General features: G+C 42.5%; 1 protein-coding gene across 1 annotated transcript; it reads left to right on the top strand.

The window, feature by feature from the left end:
- Nucleotides 1-497: 497 nt before the first annotated feature.
- Nucleotides 498-21996, top strand: PSMG1 (proteasome assembly chaperone 1). Its single transcript, XM_065408142.1, has 7 exons — nt 498-628; nt 2644-2753; nt 7992-8143; nt 8720-8782; nt 15961-16159; nt 16776-16912; nt 19672-21996. The coding sequence occupies exons 1-7, from the start codon at nt 498-500 to the stop codon at nt 19744-19746; spliced, it is 867 nt and encodes a 288-aa protein (XP_065264214.1). The 3' UTR covers nt 19747-21996.
- Nucleotides 21997-23040: the final 1044 nt, after the last annotated feature.

Below are 23040 nucleotides of genomic sequence, written 5' to 3'. Positions count from 1 at the left end.
TGTAGCTCCCATTAGCCGTGGTTCCGAGCCAATGGGAGGTGCAGGGGGGGGGGGGGCACTTACGGCGGGCACAGTGTATCAGTGCCTTGGTTGCCCCTACGCGTCGGAGCCGGAGGGGGGCCATGCCGCTGCTTGTAGGAGCTGCACGGAGCCCCCCCCGGACCCTGCTCCCCACCAGGAGCTCAAGGGTTGGATTAAAACGTCTGAAGGGCCGGATGCGGCCCCCAGGCCATAGTTTGCCCACCCCTGCTCTATGGTGGGTCCGTGCGGCTAGAGCGGCTCCGCAGCTCGGTGTGCCTAGCCGTGCTAGAGCGGAGCCCTTTCCGTCCCCCTCCCCCCCCCGCTGCGATTGGACTAGACTGGCTCCACCCAGGCTGAGATTCTTTGGCGCCTGCGCAGTCGCAGGGAGGGGGCGTGGCCGGCGCTACTGAGCTGTTGGGAGCGGACTCGGGGCTGTTTCGCGAGGCCTTTGTTGCTGGTGGGGGTTGGGCGGCCCGATGGCGACGTTCTTCGGGGAGGTGGTGGCGGCGCCGTCCCGGGCCGGGGTGGACGACGAGGAGGAGGAGGCGGCGGAGCGCGAGGAGACGCCGGAGGACCGCGAGATCCGCAGGGAGCTGGAGAAGAAAAGGTAGCGGGGGCGGAGCGGGGCGGGGGCAGCGCGCGGGAGGGTCAGCGGCGGGTGGGACCCACCCGGGGAGAGACGCAGCGCTGCTGCCTGAGCGAGGTGGCGCTCGGACGCTGTTTGTGGTGAAAACGCGGGATCGGGCCTGAGAGCCGCGTTGTCTTTATAAAACCTAGTACCGGGGCGGCTGCGCCGGCGGAGGGGGGCGAGCCCGTGTAGCCCTCCCGCGTGGGAGGCTGGTGCGGCGTGGCCTGTGCTCAGCTCAGTTTCTGGGCTGAGCTTATTTTCCTCCCTCTTGTCTCTCTGGGTGCCAGGCAGGAGTCATAGCAATGGAGGGCTGGAAGAGACCTCAAGAGGTCATTAATCCAGTCCCCTGTGCTGAGGCAGGACTGGGTATACCTGGACCATCGCTGTCAGCTGTTTGGAGGGGTTTAAGAACAGGTTGGACAATGATGGGTATTCCACAATATCCATTGAAGCGCTTTCCACTGCTTAACTAGCCTTATAGCTGGATTTTTTTCCTAATATGGAACCTAAATCTCCCTTGCTGCAGATTAAGATAATTACTTTGATCACCAGCTGCACATGGGAGCTTTGTAACAGCCCTTAAGGTGTTTGAAGACTATCAAGTCTCTCCCCTTCTAAGCCCCCTCAATCTCCTTTGCTCAAGACTAAAACATGCCTAATTGTTTATAATCTTTTAGTTTTCTAAACTTTATCATTTTCATGTTTTTACTCTGGACTCTCTCCAGTTTGTCCTCATTTTCCTATGCTTAGAACTGCACCTGCAACTTCAGCTGAGGACTCACCAGTGCCAAATAAAGTGGGTCAAGACTTCCTGTGTTATATATCTGACATACCTGTTAATACACCCCAGAATGATAGCCTTTTTCATAACTGCATCACATAGTGGACCACAAATTGAATGAGTCAACAATAACCCCTAGATTCTTTTCAGCAGTACTACTGCCTAGCCAATTATTCCCAATTTTATAGATGTGCATTTGATTTCTTCCTTCCTAAGCGTAGTACTTTGTTTGCACTCATCTTTATTGAATTTTGTTGATTTCAGAGCAGTTCTCCAATTTGTCAAGGTTGTTTTGAATTCTATTCTTGTCCTCCAAAGTACTTGCAGCCCCTTCCAGCCAGGTGACATTTGCAGATTTTATAAGCATACTATCCATTATCCAAGTCATTAATGAAAATATTGACTAGTACTGGACTCAGGACAGACCCCTGTGGGACCCCACTATATACATCTCTCCAGTTTGACTGCAAGCCATTGATTACTACTCTTAAACTGGTTGAAAGACCATAATCTTGCACCTATTTTATAGTATTTTCTTCTAGACGACATTTACCCAGTTTGCTTATGAGAATGTCATGTGGTACTGTGTCAAAAGCCCTACTGAAATTAAAATATATCATATCTACTGTTTACCCCCATCTATTAGGCTAGTAACCCTGTCAAAGAAGGAAACTAGGTTGGCTTGACATGATTCGTTCTAGAGAAATCTACGTTGGCAATTACTTAGAACCCTATTATCCTCTAGATGCTTACCATTTGATTAGTTAATAATTTGTTCCAGTATTTTTCCAGGTGTTGAAGTTAGGTCTGTAACTCCCCAAGTCCTTTGTTCCCTTTTTAAAAATTCAGTCCTATGTTTGCTCTTCTCCAGTTGTCTGGGACCTCACCTGTCCTCCATGAGTTCTCAAAGATAATCACGAATGGTACTGAGATTACTCCAGCTAGTTACTTAAATGCCCAAGGGTGAATTTAATCAGGTTCTTCTGATTTGAATACATCTAACTTATCTAAATATTCTTTAACCTGTTTTTTCCCCGTTTTGGCTTGTGTTCCTTCCTTTGTGTAACATAGGATAAGTCTCACAAAAACTATTTTTGTATTGTTTTTCCAGATCATAGAGAGAGGTAAATGGATCTAACCTTATTGCACAACGTATGTTCCTATCCATTGTTTGTTTTGTTTGCATTTAACCTATTTCTGTTTCTTATGCTAGGGAGGTCCACATCCTTTGGAGTTCGAAGTTAAGTGCATCTACTGGAAGCTTTACAGATGAGCAGTTTCCTTGCTCTAAGTTTATATTGGCGATAGGACATAACGCTGTAGGTAAGTGGTCCAGACTGAGAAAAAAGCTTTAGAAACTCTATACAGTTGTTTTGCCCTGCTCCCACTGTAACTTGAATACTGAGCAGTAGCAGGTAGGAACATGGGGAAGGTGTGTGTGCTAAGAGAGCGCTTTTCTACATGAAGCCATGTTTGATTTTGCTTTGGGTCTCACCATGACTGTTAAACTCTCTTTTATGCAAAGGATAGCAGCAATCTGGGTGCCTGGCAAAATGGGTAGAGAATTTCAGTAGTGCTGCAGGAGGCATTCTGACCATGCTCGGGAGGGATTTTAATTACTTCCGTTTTTCATTCAGGAGATAAACTTTTAGACCTGATGTTGGTGAAGAGAACTTTCCAAATGTAAACTGAGGTAATGATGCGTCTTTAGACAGCACCAATAATTCTGAAGTTGTACATTGCTTTGCCATACTGAAAGTGTCTTTATTTTATTTCTTTCGATACCTGCAGGAGGTAGCATTTAAAAATACATTTTTTTAAAAGTATCTATCCCATATGGTTATCTGATACATCTTGAAAAAGGCAAATGATCCCATAAAGATGACTTCATCGCTCATGTCAATTTGTCTGCCACTCAGAAGCTAAGAGTAGGAGCAAAGGCAGGCACTGAAGCTTTTTACAGTGGAATGCAAATAATCTGTTTTGGGACACGTAGGGTAGCAGAGATACAGTAAGTTCTCACTTAACGTCGTCCTGGTTAACGTTGTTTTGTTACGTTGCTGATCAATTAAAGAATATGCTTGTTTAAAGTTGCGCAATGCTCCCTTATAACGTTTGGCAGCCGCCTGCTTTGTCCACTGCTTGCAGAAAGAGGAACCCATTGGAGCTAGCTGGTGGGGGCTTGGAACCAGGGTGGACCGGCAGCCCCCTATCAGCTCCCCTAAGTTCCCTGTGTGGCAGCCGCCCAGCAGACTGTGAATTGCTAGGCAGTTCAGCTGTCCCTCCCCACGCTGCCCTGTGCTGCTCCTGCCCTCTGCCTTGGAGCTGCTCCTGGGAGCCTCCTGCTTGCGTGTGTGTGTGTGTGTGTGTGCATGCACTAATGTCAGGGTGTCCCCCTGCCCTCCATCTCCACCGAGCAGGGTGGAGGGGTGGGGGACACACGACAGGGCTCAGGACTGGAGGGAGCTTGCTGGCAGCAGCTGCTATCTCAACTTGCTGATCTACTTTAAAAGGCAGTGTACTTAGAGTGGGTTCAGCGTACTTAAAAGGGGCAATGCGCGACACACACACACACACTCTCTCTCTGTGTCTGTCTCTCTTTCTCTCTCTGCCATGCTGTCTCTCCTCCCTCCATTCCTGCTGCCTTGTACAGTGTGAGGCTACATTAACAACACTGTGTTAACCCTTGAGAGCTCAGCTGAGTGCTAGTTCATCATTTAGTAGTAAGGCATTCCCTGGGAAATATCCTACTCTCTGACTCCTCCACCTCAACCAAGCTTCACAATCATCATTGCTGTGTACAGTATTATTGTTTGTTTAAAACTTACACACACACACACACACACACACACACACACAGTGTATGTGTATATATATGTGTGTGTGTATGTGTATGTCTTTTCTCTGGTGAAAAATTTCCCTGGAATCTAACCCCCCTATTTACACTAATTCTTATGGGGGAAATTGGATTCGCTTAATATCGTTTCGCTTAAAGTAGCATTTTTCAGGAACATAACTTCAAGGTTAAGCGAGGAGTTACTGTATACTTGCTTGTCCTGCCTTATAACAGCCAGGAAGCTGGGATGGGAGTAGAATAATAAAGACGCCTCTCTTGCAGTCTGAGTCCCCAACAGCCATGAATTGGTAGGAAAGAGGAAAAGCTCCTAGACTCATAGACTCATAGACTTTAAGGTCAGAAGGGACCAATATGGTCATCTAGTCTGACCTCCCGCATGATGCAGGCCACAAAAGCTGACCCACCCACAACAGAATCCTCCAGCCTGCGACCCCCTGCCCTATGCTGCGGAGGAAGGCGAAAAACCTCCAGGGCCTCTGCCAATCTACCCTGGAGGAAAATTCCTTCCCGACCCCAAATATGGCGATCAGTAGAACCCCGAGCATACAGGCAAGATTCTACAGCCGGACCCTCATTTTACCCGCGATGGCACGTTAATGCTTAATTGACTAAAATCACGTTATCCCATCAAACCATTCCCTCCATAAACTTATCAAGCCTAATCTTGAAGCCAGAGAGGTCTTTCGCCCCCACCGTTTCCCTCGGAAGGCTGTTCCAAAATTTCACCCCTCTGACGGTTAGAAACCTTCGTCTAATTTCAAGCCTAAACTTCCCCACGGCCAGTTTATATCCATTCGTTCTCGTGTCCACATTACTACTGAGCTGAAATAGTTCCTCTCCCTCCTTGGTATTAATCCCTTTGATATATTTAAAGAGAGCAATCATATCCCCCCTCAGCCTTCTTTTGGTTAGGGTAAACAAACCGAGTTCCTCGAGTCTCCTTTCATACGACAGGTTTTCCATTCCTCGGATCATCCTAGTGGCCCTTCTGTGTACCCGTTCCAGTTTGAGTTCATCCTTTTTAAACATAGGAGACCAGAACTGCACACAGTACTCCAAATGAGGTCTCACCAGCGCCTTGTATAACGGAAGCAGCACCTCCCTGTCCCTACTAGAAATACCTCGCCTAACGCATCCCAAGATCGCATTAGCTTTTTTCACGGCCACATCACATTGCCGACTCATAGTCATCCTGCGATCAACCAGGACTCCGAGGTCCTTCTCCTCCTCCGTCACTTCCAACCTATGCGGCCCTAACTTATAACTAAAATTCTTGTTAGTCATCCCTAAATGCATCACCTTACACTTCTCACTATTAAATCTCATCCTATTATTGTTACTCCAATTTACAAGGTCATCCAAGTCTCCCTGCAGAATATCCCGATCCTTCTCCGAATTGGCAATACCTCCCAACTTTGTGTCATCCGCAAACTTTATCAGCCCACTCCTACATTCGGTTCCGAGATCAGTAATGAATAGATTAAATAAAATAGGACCCAAAACCGAACCTTGAGGAACCCCACTGGTGACCTCCCTCCAACCCGACAGTTCACCTTTCAGTACTACCCGCTGCAGTCTCCCCTTTAACCAGTTCTTTATCCACCTCTGGATTTTCATATCGATCCCCATCTTTTCTAATTTAACCAATAATTCCTCGTGCGGCACAGTATCAAACGCTTTACTAAAATCGAGGTAAATTAGATCCACCGCATTTCCTTTATCTAGAAGGTCTGTTACTTTCTCAAAGAAGGAGATCAGGTTGGTTTGGCACGATCTGCCTTTCGTAAACCCATGTTGTAATTTGTCCCAATTGCCATTCACCTCAAGGTCCTTAACTACTTTCTCCTTCAAAATTTTTTCCAAGACCTTGCATACTACAGAAGTTAAACTAACAGGCCTGTAGTTACCCGGGTCACTTTTTTCCCCCTTCTTGAAAATAGGAACCACATTAGCTATTTTCCAGTCCAACGGTACCACCCCCGAGTTTACAGATTCATTAAAAATTATCGCTAAGGGGCTTGCAATTTCTCGCGCCAGCTCCTTCAATATTCTAGGATGAAGATCATCCGGTCCGCCCGATTTAGTCCCATTTAGCTGGTCAAGTTTGGCTTCCACCTCTGATACTGTAATGTCAATCGCCCCTCCTTTATTCCCCTCTGTCCTGCTCCCTCTATTCCTAAGCCCTTCATTAGCCTTATTAAAGACCGACGCAAAATATTCATTTAGATATTGTGCCATGCCTAGATTATCCTTAATCTCCACTCCATCTACATCCTTCCAGCAGCCCAAGGGTGGATTGGCACTCCAAATTTCAGAACCCTATTTAAATCTAGTCTTGACAAGGGTTTAAAGATGTAGTGTGAGTTTGAACTAGCTACCATAATCTAACTCTCACATTCTAGGCCTTGTCTTAACTAGTTAAGTTGTACTTTAGCACTTGCTAAGCTGGTCAAGCTAAAGCATGGGCTTTTTGCTTCCCCCATGGCTTTAGCTTGACCTGCTTAGCATGTGCTAATGTCCAGCTTGCCTGGTCTTAACTAGAATTTTTGAAAGTGTGTGCTAGTTTGAACTAGCTGATGTGATCTGAAACCTCTTTAAATCCTAGTCTAAACAAAGCCTCAGAGAGTGGAACATTGAGCAGAGTAGGATAGGAATTCTAGCACCTTCCTTTGCTGTCAACTAGGGATGAAATCTGACTTTCTCACCAGGGATTTGCCCTTGGATTTTATTTGAGGGGGCCCCCCTTCTTCGTCTCTTAATATTGGTTTCTGATCAGTATGCTTAGTCTCTGGCTAGGTGGTGTCTGGTAAATTCTTCAAGCCCTACTTTTGGTCACTTCCTGTAAATTGTGAAGTTCACTTTTGGCAAAAGCAGGCAGAGCCTTGCTCTGAGTTTTGGTACTGAGGAAGAAGCTAGTACCAAAGCCATGATGATGTGGATTAACAAGATAAGAAAAGTTGCTTCACTCATTAAGGCAAAAGTGCAAGTATTATTTGAATAGTGCACTCCTGCTATTTACACTACTTGGGTCTGATTTGTTTCAGAATTGAAAATGGTCACTGTGATGGAGGCTTATATTGCCATGTCAGAGGTGTTTTTTTGAGATGAATGTAGCACTCATTCCCTAGGCTGGTGGAAATAGCTGCATACTAGCATGTTCCGTTTGAGTGTCTAATCATGAGAGATGAGTCTGAAAGGGAAAAGATTCTGAACATATTATCTTGTAGTTTCAACCAATTAATGAATGCAGTAGATTTGATACTGATTTTGAAGGGAGATGGTTCTCTCTGCACAGTGGACAGTGTCTGTTGCCTCAGTAACAAATAAGGATCAACGTTTTTCTGTTTATTTTGTAGTATCTGATGAGAGAAACAAAAATATTTCATATGTGACACAAAAAGTATTTAGAATATACATAACATATATTTGATTAATATTAACTGAGATTTTTTTTAAATGACATTAATATTTAAGATTACTTTCATTCTTGATCTTTCCAGGTGAAAGGGTACTAGAGTTTGTGGTTTTGTTGCAACCACTAACTTAATGTAATTGATAATGAGTTCCCCCCAAAAAACCCAATCACAAACAAACTGTAGTAATCCAGGTCAGGAGGTTTTGTATAGAACAGTGACTTTTGTTTTAATGGGAATGTCTTACATATCTGATATTACTATATAAACTAATACCGATGTTGTTCACAGCTTTCCTGACCTCATTTATTCTGAATTCTGGATGCTGGGAAGCAGTTGGCTCTGTCAAATTGTGGAACGAGTGGTGCAGAACATCAAATACAACAAGTGTTCTTCCAACAGATGCTTTCTGTTTGTTCTACAAATTAATATCTGATCCAACAGTAAGTGGCATAATATGTATGCATTTAAAAATGATTCTCTCCTCCTATCTGATTTTCTGTTGAGAAAAGAGTAAGAGAGAGTCCTTTTCAGAAAAGAAAACCAATAAGGTTGCAGTGTTCTTATCACTTTTTCTGATGTGGTAAGCTTTGTCAGCTCACTTGACAAGGTTGCTGAGACATGAGCTGCATTTCAGGAAGTTTAGGGTACTCAACTCTGCCACGTAGCTATATTAAATTATGGAATTCAAGGTTACTTCTAGGTGTTAACTCCCACCCTCAAAGTCTAGTGCTAATAGGTGTCATATCCTCAGTTGGCATAAACTGGTGTAATAAAGTTACATTGACTTACATCAGATGAATATTTGGCCCTTTATGTGCAGTACAAGGAAGATTCATGGCAAGATGGAGTGCTTCATACCAATTGCAGATGGAAACTCCTCATTGAAATGGTAGTAGTATATAGTGTGAATGTAATCAATATCATGTTAATGTAGAGTCAGTATCTTTTTAATATGAGACAGAAAGGGACTGTAACTGAGTTGTCTGAATCATTTGTTTACAATTCTGTCTTTTCAGGTATTGTTGTGCCAGTGCAATTGCTATGTGGCTGAGGATCAGCAATTTCAATGGCTTGAAAAGGTAAAATTGAGATTAACAGGAGTTAGGCAAAGAATTTTTCTTTTTTTTTTGGGGGGGGGGGGGGGGGGGGACCTCTTATAAGAAAAACAAAACACCTCTACTTATAATGCTCAGTTATTTTCTATATTGCTTTCCATTCCCCCCCCCCCCCTCCCCCAAGCTTCAGAAAACTAAATGTTGTTTGAATTTCGTACCAAGAAGTTCTGTCTAATCCCATTATGGCTGGTACTGGTTGCGTCTGCTGTAGTTAAACTTTCTAAAACAGTTTCCAGTAGAGAGAGCCTCTGTTCTCTTATGCGTCTGACAAAGTGGGTATTCACCCACGAAAGCTCATGCTCCAATACATCTGTTAGTCTTAAAGGTGCCACAGGACTCTGTTGCTGTTCTCTCATACTCATTTTCAGAAACATTTGCCTTTCAGGGTTAAATTTTCCATGGTTGATTTCAACAGAGGTGAATTATTCTAACCACTTTTGAGTTATGGGAATATGGAAAAAATTTTGAGTGTTTGTGGTGTGGTTTTTTTTGTTTTGTTTAGGAAAGAAAAGGTATAACAGCACTTGTACAGGGCTACGGCTGCCAAAAATAACTAGTTTGAAACTTGGCATGGACAAAGTCCTCACTGAGGAGTGTGTGTTCTGCTTTCTTTGAGGGAGAAATGCTCAGTTCCTGCCTCTTTTGTTCCATCACTATAATTCTGCCATACAGAGAGGCTGCTGCTGGAACAATTTGCAGTATTGTCAACCGCAGTCACTCAAAAGGCATGAGTCAGGTCTGGAACTATTATGTAATCAACTTCAAAATCATGAAATTCTTAAATAAATATTGGGTTATTTTTGTTGGCCTTCTAGTTTTTGAAGTGTAGTGTACACTCAGGTCATATTTTTCATGATCTTTTTTTCCTGCAACCTCATGGGTTGTGAACTTTTTTTTTTAAAATGAAAGCTCAGATTCACATAATCACTTGACTTTAGGAGCTGAAGTATTAACAAACACAATAGCTGTTGTGAGGCTTAGAGTTAATATTATTATGCAAATTATGGGAATAATTATAAAATCATAAGAGTTAATATTATTATGCAAATTACTTAGAACATAAGAACGGCCGTACTGGGATAGACCAAAGGTCCATCTAGCCCAGTATCCTGTCTACCGACAGTGGCCAATGCCAGGTGCCCCAGAGGGAGTGGACCTAACAGGCAATGATCAAGTGATTTCTCTCCTGCCATCCATCTCCATCCTCTGACAAACAGAGGCTAGGGACACCATTCCTTACCCATCCTGGCTAATAGCTATTAATGGACTTAACCACCATGAATTTATCCAGTTCTCTTTTAAACGCTGTTATAGTCCTAGCCTTCACAGCCTCCTCAGGTAAGGAGTTCCACAAGTTGACTGTGCGCTGCGTGAAGAAGAACTTCCTTGTATTTGTTTTAAACCTGCTGCCTATTAATTCCATTTGGTGACCCCTAGTTCTTGTATTATGGGAATAAGTAAATAACTTTTCCTTATCCACTTTCTACACATCACTCATGATTTTATATACCTCTATCATATCCCCCCTCAGTCTCCTCTTTTCCAAGCTGAAGAGTCCTAGCCTCTTTAATCTCTCCTCATATGGGACCCGTTCCAAACCCCTAATCATTTTAGTTGCCCTTTTCTGAACCTTTTCTAGTGCCAGTATATCTTTTATGAGATGAGGAGACCACATCTGTACGCAGTATTCGAGATGTGGGCGTACCATGGATTTATATAAGGGCAATAATATATTCTCAGTCTTATTCTCTATCCCCTTTTTAATGATCCCTAACATCCTGTTTGCTTTTTTGACCGCCTCTGCACACTGCGTGGACATCTTCAGAGAACTAGAACTCCAAGATCTTTTTCCTGACTTGTTGTAGCTAAATTAGCCCCCATCATATTGTATGTGTAGTCGGGGTTATTTTTTCCAATGTGCATTACTTTACATTTATCCACATTAAATTTCATTTGCCATTTTGTTGCCCAATCACTTAGTTTTGTGAGATCTTTTTGAAGTTCGTCACAGTCTGCTTTGGTCTTAACTATCTTGAGCAGTTTAGTATCATCTGCAAACTTTGCCACCTCACTGTTTACCCCTTTCTCCAGATCATTTATAAATAAATTGAATAGGATTGGTCCGAGGGCTGACCCTTGTGGAACACCACTAGTTACCCCTCTCCATTCTGAGAATTTACCATTAATTCCTACCCTTTGTTCCCGGTCTTTTAACCAGTTCTCAATCCATGAAAGGACCTTCCCTTTTATCCCATGACAGCTTAATTTATGTAAGAGCCTTTGGTGAGGGACCTTGTCAAAGGCTTTCTGGAAATCTAAGTACACTATGTCCACTGGATCCCCCTTGTCCACATGTTTGTTGACCCCTTCAAAGAACTCTAATAGATTAGTAAGACACGATTTCCCTTTACAGAAACTATGTTGACTATTGCTCAACAGTTTGTTTTTCTATGTGTCTGACAATTTTATTCTTAGCTATTGTTTCGACTAATTTGCCCGGTACCGACGTTAGACTTACCGGTCTGTTATTGCCGGGATCACCTCTAGAGCCCTTTTTAAATATTGGCGTTACATTAGCTAACTTCCAGTCATTGGGTAGAGAAGCCGATTTAAAGGACAGGTTACAAACCTTAGTTAATAGTTCCGCAACTTCACATTTGAGTTCTTTCAGAACTCTTGGGTGAATGCCATCTGGTCCCGGTGACTTGTTAATGTTAAGTTTATCAATTCCAAAACCTCCTCCAGTGACACTTCAATCTGTGACAGTTCCTCAGATTTGTCACCTACAAAAGCCGGCTCAAGTTTGGGAATCTCCCTAACATCCTCAGCCGTGAAGACTGAAGCAAAGAATCCATTTAGTTTCTCCACAATGACTTTATCGTCTTTAAGCGCTCCTTTTGTATCTCGATCATCAAGGGGCCCCACTGGTTGTTTAGCAGGCTTCCTGCTTCTGATGTACTTAAAAAACATTTTGTTATTACCTTTGGAGTTTTTGGCTAGTCGTTCTTCAAACTCCTCTTTGGCTTTTCTTATTACATTCTTGCACTTAATTTGGCAGCGTTTATGCTCCTTTCTATTTGCCTCACTAGGATTTGACTTCCACTTTTTAAAGGAAGTCTTTTTATCTCTCACTGCTTCCTTTACATGGTTGTTAAGCCACGGTGGCTCTTTTTTAGTTCTTTTACTGTGTTTCTTAATTTGGGGTATACATTGAAGTTGGGCCTCTATTATGGTGTCTTTAAAAAGCGCCCATGCAGCTTGCAGGGATTTCACTTTAGTCACTGTACTTTTTAACTTCTGTTTAACTAACCCCCTCATTTTTGCATAGTTCCCCCTTTTGAAATTAAATACCACAGTGTTGGGCTGTTGAGATGTTCTTCCCACCACAGGGATGTTGAATGCTATTGTATTATGGTCACTATTTCCAAGCGGTCCTGTTATAGTTACCTCTTGGACCAGCTCCTGCGCTCCACTCAGGACTAAATCTAGCGTTGCCTCTCCCCTTGTGGGTTCCCGTACCAGCTGCTCCATGAAGCAGTCATTTAAAGAATCGAGAAATTTTATCTCTGCATTTTGTCCTGAAGTGAAATGTTCCCAGTCAAGATGGGGATAATTGAAATCCCCCACTATTATTGAGTTCTTAATTTTGATAGCCTCTCTAATTTCCCTTAGCATTTCATCATCACTATCACTGTCCTGGTCTTTTTACTTGTGTAAAAAGAGTTTGTAGCAGTCTCAGTGAGGCAGAAAGGAAAATAAAATATGCTTTATAGATCTGCAAAGAGATTTTAAAATTGAATTGTACCCTTTTTTATATATTTATTTATTTTCCATTAGGCATTGCAGTTAAATAGATGTTAATAGAAACTTCAGCTTTCTTTTTTGGTTAGCAGTTTGACTAAAAATCTCCCTTCCCTTCCTCTGCTGCTCCTCCCCTTCCTCCTCCTCTCCCCCCCCCCCCCCCCCCCGCTGCCATTGCTCTGCCTTCAATCTCAATGCAGATTTTTTTTGGTTCTAACACTGCACTCAAAAACAAAACTGTGTAAAACTTTAGAGCCTACAAGTCCACTCAGTCCTACTTCTTATTCTGCCAATCGCTAAGACAAACACGTTTGTTTACATTAACTGGAGATACTGGTGCCCGTTTCTTATTTACAATGTCACCTGAAAGTGAGAACAGGCATTCACATGGCTCTTTTGTAGCCAGCGTTGCAAGGTATTTACATGTCAGATATGCTAAACATTCGTATGCCCCTTCATGCTTCGGACACCATTCCAAAGGACATGCTTCCATGCTGATGATGCTCATTACAAAAATAATGTGTCAATTAAATTTGTGACTGTACTCCTTGGGAGGAGAATTGTATGTCTCCTGCTCTGTTTTACCTGCATTCTACATATATTTCATGTTATAGCAGTCTCTGATGATGACCTAGTACAGGGGCTGGCAAACTTTTTGGCCTGAGGGCCGCATCGGGTTTCAGAAATTGTATGGAGGGCCGGTTAGGGGAGGCTGTGCCTCCCCAAACAGCCAGGCCCTATCCAACCCCCACTGCTTCTCACCCCCTGACGCCCCATCCACCCCTGCTGCTATCTGTCCCTGACCACACCCAGACCCCCCCCCAACTGCCCCCCGCCGCCCCATCCAACACCCCTCTTCCTTCCTGACTGCCCCCTGGGACCTCTGCCCCATCCACCCCCCCTTCTCCCTAACTGCCCCCTACACCGCCCCATCCAACCCCCCCCCCTTCCTGACTGTCCCCCTCAGGACCCCTGACCCATCCACCCACTCCTTCTCCTTGTCCTTTGACTGCCCCGGAACCCCCACCCCTGCTGCCCCATCCAACCCCTCCTCTCATTCCTGACAGCCCCCCCCAGGACCCCTGTTCCATCCACGACCCCTGCTCCCTGACTGCCCCCCGCCACCCCATCCAACCCCTCCTCTCCTTCCTGACTGCCCCCCCGGGACCCCTACCCCATCCAACCACCCCTTCTCCCTGACCACCCCCGGAACCCCCGCCCCCATTCAACCCCCCCTGTTCCCCACCCTCCGACTGCTCCCACCCGTATCCACATCCCCGGCTCCTGACCACCCCCCGAACTCCCCTGCCCTTTATCCAACCCCCCTCCCCTGCTCCCTGCCCCCTTACCGCGCTGCCTGGAGCACCAGTGGCTGGCGGCGCAACAGTCGCGCTGCCCGGCTGGAGCCAGCCACGCACCAGGTCAGGCCGGGCTCTGCAGCTGCACTACCCGAGGAGCTCGCAGCCCTGCTGCCCAGAGCATTGCGCCCGCGGCACAGTGAGCTGAAGCTGGGGGCTAGCTTCCCGGGCCAGGCAGAATGGTCCTGTGGGCCGGATGTGGCCCACGGGCCATAGTTTGCCCACCTCTGACATAGCACATGTTCGTTTTAAGAAAACTTTCACAGCAGATTTGACAAAACGCAAAGAAGGTACCAATATGAGGTTTCTAAAAATAAGAATAGCACTCGACCCAAGGTTTAAGAATCTGAAGTGCCATCCAAAATCTGAGAGGGACAAGGTGTGGAGCATGCTTTTAGAAGTCTTAAAAGAGCAACACTTTGATGCGGAAGCTACAGAACCCGAACCACCAAAAAAGAAAATCAGCCTTCTGCTGGTGGCATCTGACTCAGATGATGTAAATGAACATGCATTGGTCTGCACTATTTTGGATCGTTATCGAGCAGAACACATCAGCGTGGATGCATGTCCTCTGGAATGGTGGTTGAAGCATGAAGGGACATATGAATCTTTAGCGCATCTGGCATGTAAATATCTTGCAATGCCAGCTACAACAGTGCCATGTGAACGCCTGTTCTCACTTTCAGGTGACATTGTAAACAAGAAGTGGGCAGCATTATCTCCTGCAAATTGTAACCAACCTTGTTTGAATGATTGGCTGACCGAGAAGTAGGACTGAGTGGACTTGTAGGCTCTAAAATTTTACATTGTTTTATTTTTGAATGCAGGTTTTTTTACATAATTCTACATTTGTAAGTTCAACTTTCATGATAGAGATTGTACTACAGTACTTGTATGAGGTGAATTGAAAAATACTTCTTAAAGTGCAAATATGTGTAATAAAATATAAATATAAATATAAAGTGAGCACTGTACACTTTGTATTCTGTGTTCTAATTTAAATCAATATATTTGAACACGTAGTAAACATCCAAAATATTTAAAAATGTTATTCCGTTGTTTAACAGTGCGATTAATTGTGATTAATTTTTTTAATTGCTTGACAGTCCTAATTCCTATTTTTTCTGCAACATTGTTACTTGAGGTCAAAATAAACAACCTTAAAAATTCCCAGGCTGCCCCTAGAAGTTCTCAACAAATTTTAACTTCACATAGGAGGAAATGAGAAATCTAAAATGTGGAAACAAGAAAAAGAAAGAAAGAAAGAATTAGATATTTATGGAGTATCTAGCGAATAGATATAACTTGGAAATGTAATCTGAAGGCTGTTGCTTAATTTACACAATCATTCTGATTTCATATGGATTCCTTTCCCTATCCACTCACACATTAGAAAAAGGAATCATTCAAGTTTCTTTGTAGAAAGGGCCAAAAATCTGAAGCCTACAGAGCAAGTCAGTAGACTTGACAGATATGTAATTATCTCCTCCTGTTTAGTAGTTTTTGTTTTGATTGAAGCAACACAGTAATCCCTGTTTTTGAGGGTGTGGTAGAACTGTCAATTAACTTCATATATCTGAGGGTAGGTCTACACTTACCCAGTAGTTCGGCGGCGAGCGATCGAACTTCTGGGTTCGACTTATCGCGTCCAGACAAGACGCGATAAGTCGAACCAGGAAGTGCTCGCCGTCGACTGCGGTACTCCAGCTAGACGAGAGGAGTACCACGGAGTCGACGGGGGAGCCTGCCTGCCGCGTGTGGACCGAGGTAAGTTCAAACTAAGGTACTTCGAACTTCAGCTACGTTATTCACGTAGCTGAAGTTGCGTACCTTAGTTCGAATTAGGGGATTAGTGTAGACCTGGCCTGAGAGAAACTGCTTTTTTGCCATCTGAACTAAAATGAACCCAGTCTTCTGTAATTGGACTCCATTCCTGTTTTAGCATAAACCTCACTTATGCTGGAATTAATATTTTCATTCCAGGTTTTTGGCTGTATGCGGGAGGAGGATCTGCAAGTAACCATTCTTTCGACATGTCCTGTAACTGATTATAAAACCCCTGAATCCACTTTAACGCTTCCTTCTCCTTTTCTGAAAGCTTTAAAGACAAAAGAATTCAAAGAGATCGTCTGTTGTCCACTGCTGGAGCAGCCAAATATTGTACAGGGTCTCCCTGCTGCTGGTATTATGCAACTTCATTTATATTCTTGCATTCATTTATTTTTTTGCTGCATTGCAAGGTCATGCTTGTGTCCTATGCTAACCATTGACATTTATTGGTGAATGTTAATTTTGAACAGCATAACGTTTAACTGATGATCCTATTTTTAAGTTTATCCTCCAATATATAATTTAGTGAATGAGCCAGGAAGATAACATTGTGAAAATTAATTCACAACACTTGGCATCTTACACATCAGTATGTAAAACTGCTGATGTATACAAAAATTATGTTCTGTAATTAACCGCTTATACTGCGTAACATTACATCTTACAGTATATTTTGAACCAGGAGTCACCCAATGAAATTAGCAGGCATAAGGAAGTACTTCTTCACACAACGCAGCGTCATCCTCTGGAACCCTTTGCCAGGGAATGTTGTGAAGGCCAAAAGCATAACTGAGTTCAAAAATAATTAGATATGTTCTTGGAGGATAGTCCCTCAATGGCTATTAGCCAAGATGGGCAGAGACGCAACCCCATAGCAAAATGGTATATTACTTAAATTGAAAGCGATGTTATGCAGTGTGGATTAGATTACTTTGATGTAACAGTCTTTTCTTTTTGGTTATATTTAGTTCTGAGTTATTGTCAAGTATGGCAGATTCCTGCAGTGTTGTATCAGTGTTACACGGATGTCATCAAACTGGACACTGTTACAATTGAAGCATTCAAGCCTGTGCTTTCTTCTAAGAACCTGAAGAGTTTAGTCAAGGTAAAGCTTAATTTTAAAGGAGTGTCTGAGGTTGTAGACTAATCAGACTTAAATATATAGTATTTGAGAGAGACAAACTTGGATTAACAGACCATCCTGAATATAAACCTTAGAAATTGGAATACTTAAATGCCTTAAACTGCTTCCATCTGTGATTAGCCTCTTAGCAATAGTGTGTGAGAAGCTCTGGATTCACAATAATCATTTCATTTTTGACTTTATTATCTGGTATTTAAAGGAATAACTTCAAGTGACTATTGTAAATAGAACTTCCTATAGATCTTATTAAAAGCCTCTAAGCTACTCATGTTGCTTACTGGTTCGTGAGCTAAATATCTTACCACTGTGCATCCATAGTCAAAATGGTGCTATTCTATTAGCTGTGTATCAGATGAGAGCCATTCTAGATATCATTTAAACATTATTTTGAAAATGTTAATTTTTTTAGTTGTATCAATTTCTTTTAAACCTGAAAGAGTACAGACTTCAGGGACATATTAATCATAAAGGGCCAGATTTTTAAAGGTATTTTGGCCTTGGTATGCTCAGTATTGCAACACCTAACTGATTTAGGAGCCAAAATCTCATTTTCAAAAGGGATTTAGGAGCCAAAGTCCCCATGACTGTCAGGTGCTCTATCCGCTAGGCCACACTGTCTCCATCAGCAAGCAAAAAGTTGAGTATTTTCCTTTTTTAAAAATGTTTTGAATGAACATGTTTACAGAATGGCGTCTGTAAAGTAGTTGCCCTGGTTTTGCCAGTTGAACTTGAGTTTAAATGGAAAAAGTGATTTGGTAGGAGAATCTTTGGAAATGGGCTGTTTTCAGCTGTGACTGAGATGCAAATTCCAGCTTTCAGACACCACCTATGAATTTTAGCATCCAACAAGGCTTCTAAATTGATATCGCTTTGTTGAGGGGAAATAAAAATGCAGCCTCTTCCCCCTCCCTTTTATGGGTGTAACTATTTGAGCGAGAGAATACAGGTTAACAAGTCCTAGTGTGTGATTAAACTGGACACTCCTTTGGAGCTTTCACTAGCTCTCTAGATACTTTTTCATAACACCTGACCCTTATTTATACAGTAACGCCTCACTTAAAGTTGTCCCGGTTAACATTGTTTTGTTGTTACATTGCTGATCAATTAGAGAACATGCTTGTTTAAAGTTGTGCAATGCTCCCTTATAATGTTGTTTGGCAGCTGCCTGCTTTGTCCACTGCTTGCAGAAAGAGCAGCCCGTTGGAGCTAGCTGTGCTGCTCCTGCCCTCTGCCGTGGAGCTGCTCCTGGGAGCCTCCTGCTTGTTGTGCAAAGGGGGGGGGGGGGGGGGGAAGAGGGGTGCTAATGTCAGGGTGTCCCTCTCTCCTCCCCGCCCCACAGAGCAGGGTGAGGGGACACAACAGGGCTCAGGACGGAGGGAGCTTGCTGGCAGCAGTTGCTATCTCAACTTGCTGATCTACTTAAAAAGGCAATGTGTTGTGACAAATTTCCTCCTCTAGCTTGGTGGGTCCTGCGCTTATTGGCGGATTTGCTCACTTCAGAGATTCACCTTGTAGGTCAGGAAACAGCCCAGAGACCTTCCCGTCTGGTAGAAGCCACAGTCCAGGTCAATGCCTCCTGTGTCTGATTAGGAGTTGGGAGGTTTGGTGGGAACCTGGGCCCGCCCTCTACTCTGGGTTCCAGCCCAGGGCCCTGTGGACTGCAGCTGTCTAGAGTGCCTCCTGGTACAGCTGCACGACAGCTACAACTCCCTGAGCTACTTCCCCATAGCTTCCTCCCAACACCTTCTTAATCCTCAGCACAGGACCTTTCTCCAGGTGTCTGATAATGCTTGTACTCCTCAATCCTTCAGCAATACACCTTCTCGCTCCCAGCTCCTCGTATGCACCCTACAAACTTAAGTGAGGTCCTTTTTAAACTGAGGTGCCCTGATTAGCCAGCCTGTCCTAATTGATTCTAGCAGTTTCTTCTCAATTGGCTCCAGGTGTCCTAATTAGCCTCTTTGCCTTAATTGGTTGCAGCAAGCTCCTGCTTGTTCTGGAATTGCCCGTTACCTTACCCAGGGAAAAGGGATCTACTTAATCTGGGACTAATATATGTGCCTTCGAACACTCTCCTGTAGCCATCTGGCCTGACCCTGTCACAGTACTTAGAGTGGGGTCAGCCTACTTAAAGGGGCAATGCATGTGTGTCTCATGCAAATGGTGTGTCTCCCCTCCCTCCATTCGTGCTGCCTTGTAGAGCATGAGGCTACATTAACAACACTGTGTTAACCCTTGAGGGCTCAGCCGAGTGCTAGTTCATCATTTAGCAGTAAGGTATTCCCTGGGAAATATCCCACTCTCTTCCACCCTCTGGCTTCACCACCTCAACCAAGCTTCACAATCATCATTGCTGTGTACAGTATTAAATTGTTTGTTTAAAACTTATACTCTATATGTGTGTGTGTGTGTGTGTGTGTGTGTATATATATATATATAATATTTATTTATTTATTTTTGGTCTGGTGAAAATTTTTTCCCTGGAACCTAACCCCCTCCTATTTACACTAATTCTTATGGGGAAATTGGATTCGCTTAACGTTGTTTCGCTTAAAGTAGCATTTTTCAGGAACATAACTACAATGTTAAGTGAGGAGTTACTGTAGTTAATGTTTTAATCATATTGCTGTTAACTGTAATAAAGTTTTGAGTGTGTAGGAAAGAGTATGATTGAACTGTTGTGTAACCTACTAGTGATGACTATTTCTTTATTTTACTAGGATATGTCCAAAAGCACAGAGATACTGAAGAAATTAGTGACAACCAATGAAATTCATAACAACATCTATACATAAAGATAAAGTGGACACTTATCACCAACCAGTACATTCAAGTCTGAAGAGCACTTTTGTCAACTCCAGTTGCTTATTTGAAGATATTTTGGAATTATAGCTGCTTCTTTAAAAGTGGAATAAATCCTAATAGATTTTTTTTATATTTTGAGATACTCTTTATTTGAGCATTTTTCAGTGCCTAGAGTGACTTAACACATGTCAAATTTTCTTGCTTCACTAGATGGGAGTATATTTTTAACAGTTTATTAACCCAAAGAGACGACTTGAGGATGAAATGCACATTTTTCCCTTAAGTGGATCGAATGACTTGTTTTAAATATACACGTGCTATATTCAAAACAGAAAAGTAGGTTTGATTGATGTCTAATGATGTCATACTTTGTTAAATTTATTTTGAGTTATAAAAATTGAGTTGTCTTAAAAATCTATGTGGGTGATCTGAATAAAAATACTCAGAAGTTCTCAAATTTTATATACAAAATATGTTAAAAATACCATGGTAAAGACATATTTGGAAACCTACTTATATGTAAAAATACGATTCAGGATTCCACCATTTGCATTAGTAAAAGTGGTGGGAACATGGAATTATCAGCTATCTGGAAGCAGATGAAATATGTGACTCCATTTTTACTTCACTTTGGAACTTGCCTCAATATTTTAGCCACCTTTCTCTTACATAAAGAGAAATTATACTTTATGGTAGTCAGAAATGTTGCAGGTCAAAACTGTTTCAATAAGCTTTTAATCTTAACAGCACCTAGCACAATGTGGTCCATGACTCTTAAGTGCTGCAGTAATACAAAGAAGAAATAATAATCAAAACTTACTTTAATATTAAAAGTCTGTCTACATCCATACAATAAAAATTTGCTTCAACTGTTTTAACTGAGTTGACAAAGGAGTAGTAAGAACAACAGTCACCTTTATGCTGAATAGGAAATTTTCAAAGAGAAGCAAATAGTTTAAATGTTCAGTATTTAAAGTTGAAATGATTTTAGAGGTTAATATTTTAAGAACCTATGGTTTATAATGTTGTTCTGACTGTGTTTTTAAAATTAAATATTGGAATTGGCACAAAGTTGCGGTACATTAACTGTATATTGTCCCTGACAGTGTATTCAAGATTATAATTGCAAATGTGGCATGAAGAGTTAATATTCTGTTGTAGCCATCTGCATCAGAGTGCTGTTACTAGAATGAGAACTTTAAAATGTATTTGGGTCATTTTACAGGAAAGAAAGATTACTTTCAATCTACTGTGGCGTAGATCGTTCTCAGCATAGTCAGTTTGATTTTTTTATTGTGAAAGCTCACTGGAATATTCGTACCAATATACTTTTGTGTCTTAACTGCATTACTTTGCCTGGTTCTGAAATTTCTGACTCGCTTTATATTGTGCTAGAATCTCAACTGCCCCTGCTATATTTGGCCTTATAGTGTGATAAATGATGCAGGTGAGACCAAGTCTTCAGCAAATTTTATTAGTGTAAAGCCTCTCATCATTGGGCACTTTCATTTAAAGTACTGTTAATACAGTAAGCGTTTAGAGCTCAGGAAAACAAGTGGCCACCATTATATAAGTGGTATATTTTGAAACATACAAGCAAGGAGACCTTTTTTCTTTTTTTACTTCTAAACCAAATTTTACTTAGTTTGAAGAAAACCTGTTTCTACGGTTGCTTTGTAGGTCTGACCTGAGATGAAAATATTTTTGCCATGAAAGAATTGTTCATTGGCTACCCCAGTTGCTTGCTTATACATTTCAAATGTGAATATTGTTTATTGTAAATTGAAGATTACAGAGGAAAACCTTGAATAAATAACAATACCTGTAAACTTTTACAGCAGTGGTTTTCAACCTTTTTTCATCTGCGGACCCCTAAAAATTTCAGATGGCGGTGCAGGCCCATTTGGAAATTTTAGACATAGTCTGCGGACCTCTGGTTGAAAACCACTGTACTATGGTAAGAGGTCTGCAAAAGGTTGCTGTTAGACATAGTGTGTGGACCCCCAGGGGTCTGCAGACCACAGGTTGAAAACCACCATTTTACAGAAATAGAAAGTATATTTCTAGTTTGTCTTGTTACCACTGCAGTTGTAACTTTTCAAAATAGTTCTTCAGCTACAGCTGAATTTACTCCCAACTTATACTAAGCAAAAAGGAAAATTTATGTATTTACTATGAAGAAGGTTTAAAAAAAACCCACCACTGATAAATCCGAAGTCTGGAAATCAAAGCTAGAAAAATTAGAACTGGGAATCAAGTGTATACTGTATTTCTAACAAGGAGTAATTTATCAGGGGATGTGATAGGATCTTCATAACTTGAAATCTTCAAATCAGGACTGAATGTTTTATAAAAGATGTGCTCTAGTCCATATTCGTCTCACTGAATGAATTACTGAGTGAAGTTGTGTGGTCTTGACTATGCAGGAGATCAGATTAAATCTAATGGCCTGAAAATATGGGTCTGATCCAGTGGAACAAACAGCTGGGCAGGGCTCCCTCCACTAACTCCACCCCTCAGACCCAGTATGCAGTCCCTGCACCTCTCTCCACTTCCACCAGGACATCACATGTATAAGGCACTCCCCGAATCTCCTGGGGTAGGGAAGAGAACAAGAGCCAGCCTAGGGTTCCTTCAACAGCCCGCTACAGGTTGGATCCACTATGCCTATCCCCTCTCTTGGGTGCAAGCTCTCCCTGATTACCATGCATGACTCCAGCAGGCCATTCTACCTTTCCCACACCCCAGCCTTGTCATGCTCCCAGCTAATGCAGTTAGTCCTGTAGCTTGAGCCCTGTACTGCTGAACGGTCAGAGTTCAAGCACTATCAGTGATGCATGATGAGGAGTTGTTACAATTACAGATATTTTTTACCTTTTTCCTTTTAAAAAACCCCCACAAACCTATGGGATATTACACAGCATAAACTGCTTAAAAACATTTATTAAGGTTGCAAAGTCAAGTGCTCAAAAGTAAGGAATGGCTCATGCAACCTTAATTCAGCCCCCTTGTGCATATGCATGAGGATAGTCTTGAAATTACATAATTGGATGCTATTTTTTTCCATAGGACCCCTGCCTCATTAAGAACAGGATGGAGAGTGCCCAAGGAATGAATCAGAATTATGTAGTTAAGGAAGTTGTTTGTAGGATCCCAGCTTCATTTGCTTTAGAAGTTGGAAGATATATTAGCAAACAAGGTAGGAGACTGCAGGAAATGAGATGATGATTTTATGGTTAAGGCAGGTGAATCCCACATAGGAGAACTCATTTCTAACCCTACTT

This window comes from Emys orbicularis, chromosome 1 (assembly GCF_028017835.1).
Source record: "Emys orbicularis isolate rEmyOrb1 chromosome 1, rEmyOrb1.hap1, whole genome shotgun sequence".
Lineage (NCBI taxonomy): Eukaryota > Metazoa > Chordata > Testudines > Emydidae > Emys > Emys orbicularis.
Note: the sequence above shows the minus strand (reverse complement) of the source record. Positions and strands in the feature narration are given on the sequence as shown.

What these genes read in the sequence shown, in the direction of transcription:
- PSMG1 (XM_065408142.1), top strand. Translation starts at nt 498, where the DNA reads ATGGCGACGTTCTTCGGGGAGGTGGTGGCGGCGCCGTCCCGGGCCGGG. An exon ending in GATAGGACATAACGCTGTAG is followed by an intron (nt 2,754 to 7,991) that starts GTAAGTGGTCCA and finishes TGTTGTTCACAG; the next exon opens with CTTTCCTGACCTCATTTATT. An exon ending in ACAGGGTCTCCCTGCTGCTG is followed by an intron (nt 16,160 to 16,775) that starts GTATTATGCAAC and finishes GGTTATATTTAG; the next exon opens with TTCTGAGTTATTGTCAAGTA.